The 6,000-nt window shown below is 45.5% G+C and overlaps 1 protein-coding gene across 1 annotated transcript in view; it reads left to right on the plus strand.

Moving 5' to 3' along the window:
- LOC117444243 (vascular cell adhesion protein 1-like) overlaps nt 1-5,238 on the plus strand; it is a 30,266-nt gene extending 25,028 nt beyond the window's left edge. The window contains exons 9-10 of the mRNA XM_034079897.2: nt 1,402-1,662; nt 2,268-5,238. Coding sequence (XP_033935788.1) covers nt 1,402-1,662; nt 2,268-2,425 — 419 coding nt within the window. The 3' untranslated portion in view covers nt 2,426-5,238. The remainder of the gene's footprint in view (nt 1-1,401; nt 1,663-2,267) is intronic.
- The last annotated feature ends 762 nt before the right edge of the window (nt 5,239-6,000 follow it).

The following is a 6,000-nucleotide window of genomic DNA, read 5'->3' on the forward strand; positions in this document are numbered from 1 at the left end:
TTTTGTCATACTCTATTTCGTCGTTTTTTGGGTATAACCATGCTGCTGTGCCGTGGAAACAAATCCCAATATTTGACAATAGAGGATATGTAATCCATAAAGAACACACTGGGCCAGGTTAAGTAAAAAAAGAGAGGCTAAAATAGAGACTTTTTCATATCTAAGAAACCGTCAATAGGCGCTTTCACACCAGAGTACTTTTCCCCGAACTAGGCCGATAGGGGGAGATTTGGAACTAGCCCCTGGTTCCAGATCCTTTTCACCTCCAGATAGTCCCTGCTCGAGAGGTGGTACTTTCCTGTGGAGGAAATGGTTCGTGGGTGGGTGTTTCTCAATGTTGAGTACGCTTGCTTGGTAGCACATGTCTTCCGAGTCACTTGCTTCAGAAGCGAGGCAAGAATGCTTCCTGGCATTCGGAAAACGAAGAGTGGAACAGGCGAGCAAGTGTGCATCACATGAGAGACCCCGCCTTACATCTTCCATCACAGATTTGGGGAAATTGGTCCGTGCGCAAAGCATTGTGGGGATTTTAAGACCGCGGAGTCTACACATGTGCAGCCTCGAAATGTCTCCAAACGAAGTACGCCAATCTCCAAGTATGCTGGAGATTGGAACAGTCCCTCGGCGGGACTTGATGACGTAGTATGCTTGAAATAGTGGCTCTGGAGCAGCTTTCCTCGACATTGAGAAACACCCGGTGTGTCGGCCACACTAACAATTTCTGATTGGCCGGGCGATTTGCAAACCACGCCCCGTAAAACTCAAAGCAGAAGAAGAAGAAGAAGAAGTGACGTCAGCGGCTTCATTTGCCTAATCCTCCCTCTGGGACTTATTCCGGTGAGAACGCGATCTACTATCCCTGTTCCGTTACATTTCATTTAGCTGACGCTTTTATCCAAAGCGACTTACAATGACATTCTCCTTTAGTAACTAAGGACTCAAGGGCACTAGTGCTGGTGTTCCTGGCGGGATTTGAACTCACAGCCTTCCGATCTTCAGCCCACCTCACTATCCATGAGACCACCACTATCTAACTAACCCTAACCCTAACCCGGGGACAAGTCCCGGCGAAGTACTTGGTGTGAAAGCGGCTATTGTTTCCAAAAAAGGGATATTTCACTGCTAGTTGGGCGAAAAGCAGCATTTTATTGTCATGACTAGAATAAAAGTTTGACGTGTTTCACTAACCCTAACCCTCTGCATGAATGAGGCGTGAATGGATGAATGACTCGTATGTAAAGCACTCGGGTCGAAAAGACCTGATAAAGCGCTATATAAGTAAAGTCCTGTTACCATTTACCATTTCAGAAAGACTTTAAATCAAATGTCTGACGAGCTTTCACATTATAAAGAGTATTAGTTGTTCAGCCAATCATTATAATCTTAATCTGGTCTCCACAGCGCCCCCCAGGAACACCTCGGTGCTGGTCCTGCCCTCTACGGTGGTCCAGGAGGGACAAACCATCACCGTCTCCTGCCACACCGTCTGCTTCCCGCCCGCCGCCGTCAGTCTGAAGAACCTGGCCAATGGGACGGAGCTATACTCGTCCAACGGCACCTTCCTATTGGTCAACGTGACGGCCAGAGACTCGGGGATGTACCAGGTCAACGTGACCAACGAGCTGGGGTTCCAGGTCCGAGTGTTCAGCATCCGGGTCAGAGGTCAGTGCGGTCTCACTTTGACTTATGCATTATCACAGACAAACTGAACCGGAGATTCTATGTCCTTGTATGAGACTTTTTACATAGATTTAAAAAAAATTGTTTTAATAATAGTTTGAATCTTTTGGTTGTTTTTCTTACAATTGATCTTTAACTGTTTATGTCTGCACCATATATACACCAAGGGAAACTCCACGTGTGAACCTAGTTGGCAATAAACCTGTTCTGATTCTGATTCGGTAGTAAGGGTTCTTGTAAATCACAAAGCTATTTGTTACTCTGATTATTACCTGGGGAGAGGGAGATAGTATTGTTTTTATTAGTAAATGTTCTATGTTTTTGGTGTGAAGCACTTTCAGAATCAGAATCCCTGTATTAGTCCCGCAGAGGGACATTTACATTGTTCCAGCAGAAAAGAGCCAAAGACGGCTTCATGTTACCTGCTATATATGGCAGTTATTAACGGCATATATATATATTGCACATATTGCACATAGTTACCTTTTGTGTATGAAAAGTGCTAAATAAATAAAGTTTGATTTGCTACTGACATGTTTAACAACCTCCTGGTTTATTTGATCCTGAATGTGTCCTCCTCCACACAGAAAGGAGCTCCAGTCCTCCCAGTCTCGGCAGCATTCTCATCCCAGTCCTCTGCTCCGCCGTTGGGCTCGCCGCCGCCGCTCTGCTCCTCGACTTGCTGAGGAGATCCAGGAAGAAAGGTTTCTATCAGCTGCCGCAAACTGCCCCGCCGTCAGCCTGAGGGACGCTAACCGCGGGCTACTGACTTTCAGCATGTGGCTACCAGCTTACATCAAGTAGCTACCCCTCAAACATGTGGCTAACACGTCCAAACATGTGGCTAGCATCTCCAAACATGTGGCTAGCATCTCCAAACATGTGGCTAGCATCTCCAAACATGTGGCTAGCATCTCCAAACATGTGGCTAGCATATCCAAACATGTGGCTAGCATCTCCAAACATGTGGCTATCATCTCCAAACATGTGGCTAGCATCTCCAAACATGTGGCTAGCATCTCCAAACATGTGGCTAGCATCTCCAAACATTTAGCTAGCATCTCCAAACATGTGGCTAGCATCTCCAACATGTGGCTAGCATCTCCAACATGTGGCTAGCATCTCCAAACGTGTTGCTAGCATGTCTAAACATCTGGCTAGCATCTCCAAACATGTGGCTAGCGTCTTCCAACATGGTGGCTAGCATCTCCAACATGGTGGCTAGCATCTCCAACATGTGGCTAGCATCTCCAAACGTGTTGCTAGCATGTCTAAACATCTGGCTAGCATCCCCAAACATGTGGCTAGCATCTCCAAACATGTGACTAGCATCTACAAACATGTAACTAGCATCTCCAAACATGTGGCTAGCATCTCCAAACTTTTGGCTAGCATCTCCTAGCATGTGACTACCATCACCAACATGTGGAGTATCTCCAAACGTGTTGCTAGCATGTCTAAACATCTGGCTAGCATCCCCAAACATGTGGACTATCTCCAAACATGTGGCTAGCATCACCAAACATTCTGTGGCTACCTTGTAATTGCACCTTTTGTTTTGATATGCTAACATGTGGCTACTGTGTCCAAACATGTGGGTACCACCCTCCTAATTTGTAACTGCTAACATGCTAACCTGTGGCTTTGATAGCTCAACATGTGGCAACCACTTTTCAAAACATTACTGCATCATTCCTGGACACTCCGACAACATGGGACTACTTTTTGAGCGGGATTTTACCACTTGACAATTTATTTATAAGGTTTGTTTATATAACTATCATGTGCTTGGATACTACTTCCCAACGAGATACTCCAAGTTTCAAAATGTCGCTAAGTGTGCCTTCCTTGTTCTAACTTGTGTCTTTTATATGGTAGCGCATTGTTACTTTGTCCAAACATGTTGATGCCACCTTCAAAATGATGACTGCTAAATGTGGCTACCAGATTCCACATCATTCCAGGACACGAAACCACATGATACAAAACAACTTGTTTTCTAACTATCCTGTGCTTGGCTACCACCTCGTAGCATGCAGCTTTGATAATCAGACATCAGACTAGCTGTATTAGTTGTTTAGATAAACACTGGTGTATTTCTCCATGTGATTCTGGATTATGTCAGAAAATAATCTCAGTGTCAAACAAACATTTATGATAATTACATGTTTACTTCAGCAGGATAATCTCCACATGTTAACACCACTCGATGATTTCTGAAGTAAAATGCTAACGTTAGGCTACAGCACGGTCACATGACTTCACGTCACCACCGCTAAGCTAAAGGCAGCTAATGTTGGGCTATAAAGGAACTACAGCACGGTCACATGACTTCACGTCACCACCGCTAAGCTAAAGGAGGCTAATGTTGGGCTATAAAGGAACTACAGCACGGTCACATGACTTCACGTCACCACCGCTAAGCTAAAGGAGGCTAATGTTGGGCTATAAAGGAACTACAGCACGGTCACATGACTTCACGTCACCACCGCTAAGCTAAAGGCGGCTAATGTTGGGCTATAAAGGAACTACAGCACGGTCACATGACTTCACGTCACCACCGCTAAGCTAAAGGAGGCTAATGTTGGGCTATAAAGGAACTACAACACGGTCACATGACTTCACGTCACCACCGCTAAGCTAAAGGAGGCTAATGTTGGGCTATAAAGGAACTACAGCACGGTCACATGACTTCACGTCACCACCGCTAAGCTAAAGGCGGCTAATGTTGGGCGTGATGACGTTAAGTCGTTTTATTAAGTCCACTTGTTGGCAACCTCCGTCTTTCAATTCACCAGTGGGGTATTTACTGACACAGTCCAATGCTATCCCAACATGTGACTACACAACCCAGTCTCACGGCATTTCGTGTTATAGTCACAACATTAATTTAATCTATTGATTCGTGCCTGCACCACGTCTTTTTGTCCGGTCGGGTCTTGGAAGACCAGAAGCTGTGTGGTTCATAAAAACATTTTCTTACTTAATATCTTACCCTAAGCCTAACCCTTTTATTTTAAATTGTATAATGTCGGAGATTTTTTTGCCGTCCGCGAGGAAAAGAAATGGCTCAGAGTTATTATTTGGTGCAGGCACGAAACAGACTACCAATAGAAATACATTGCTTCTAAAATCGTTCTGTGTCAGAATACTGAAGTCTGTATTGGTGAACACGAATCAATAGATTAATTTCGTGACTATAACACGAAATGCCGTGAGACTGTGTTGGACTACCTGATGCTCTGAATATATGAACAGCAGCTAACGTCGTGTTATAGATATGCACCACATCGTGGATCAGTGAGTTTTAATCACAATCTTTGTAAATGAGTGTGCGAATGTGTTTTACTTCACGTGTGCCATGCAACAACGGTCCGAGTTGCTCCAGGTGTAGAATCTGTTTTCAGTGAACTGTCCCTTTAAAAGTTTCCTCTGGAGTGTTTTTATAAATGAGAGGAGGGGAGGCTGGTTTGGTACTTCGTTTTTTCTTCAAATGTTCTGCTGCCGATCTAACGTGTTTCTCTTTCTGTGCTTTTATTAAACATATTTATTTCCTCATCGAGCTTTTGGAATGTGATTACACCTTCTGGGACTTTCCTGTGATTCAGCGGCCGAACTTTCTCTTTCTCTTCAGGCCCAGCGTTTCCTGGCAGTGTGCAGATTAACTTTGTGTTTCACTGATAGTGTTTGTACACCCTGCAGACACACCTCGACTTCACGAGAGAAAAGAAAGAGGTTTTCTTGTTGTTCGGCTGGAGGTCCGTGAGAAGGAAACTCCCCTCAGAGAGACACGTCCTGAGGCTGAAGGTCAGGAGGGTCAACGGACTCTTCAAAGTCTATAGTGTTTAAATAAGCGGCAAAAATGTAAATAACTTTACAGTGGCTCAGTCCGTAGGGACTTGGACTGTGAGCCGCAGGGTCGCCGGTTCAAGTCCCCGAACAGACCTAAATATGGAGTGTGGACTGCTACTTGGAGAGGTCCCAGTTCACCTCCTGCCCTGCCGTGGTGCCCTTGAGCAAGGCACCGGACAACTAGGCTCCTGGTGCTAGACTCCTGGTGCTAGACTCCTGGTGCTAGACTCCTGGTGCTGGGCTCCTGGTGCTGGACTCCTGGTGCTAGACTCCTAGTACTAGACTCCTGGTGCTAGACTCCTAGTACTAGACTCCTGGTGCTAGACTCCTGGTGCTAGACTCCTGGTGCTAGTCTCCTGGTGCTAGACTCCTGGTGCTAGTCTCCTGGTGCTAGACTCCTGGTGCTAGACTCCTGGTGCTAGACTCCTAGTACTAGACTCCTGGTGCTAGACTCCTGGTGCTAGTCTC

This window comes from Pseudochaenichthys georgianus, unplaced genomic scaffold, assembly GCF_902827115.2.
Source record: "Pseudochaenichthys georgianus unplaced genomic scaffold, fPseGeo1.2 scaffold_763_arrow_ctg1, whole genome shotgun sequence".
Lineage (NCBI taxonomy): Eukaryota > Metazoa > Chordata > Actinopteri > Perciformes > Channichthyidae > Pseudochaenichthys > Pseudochaenichthys georgianus.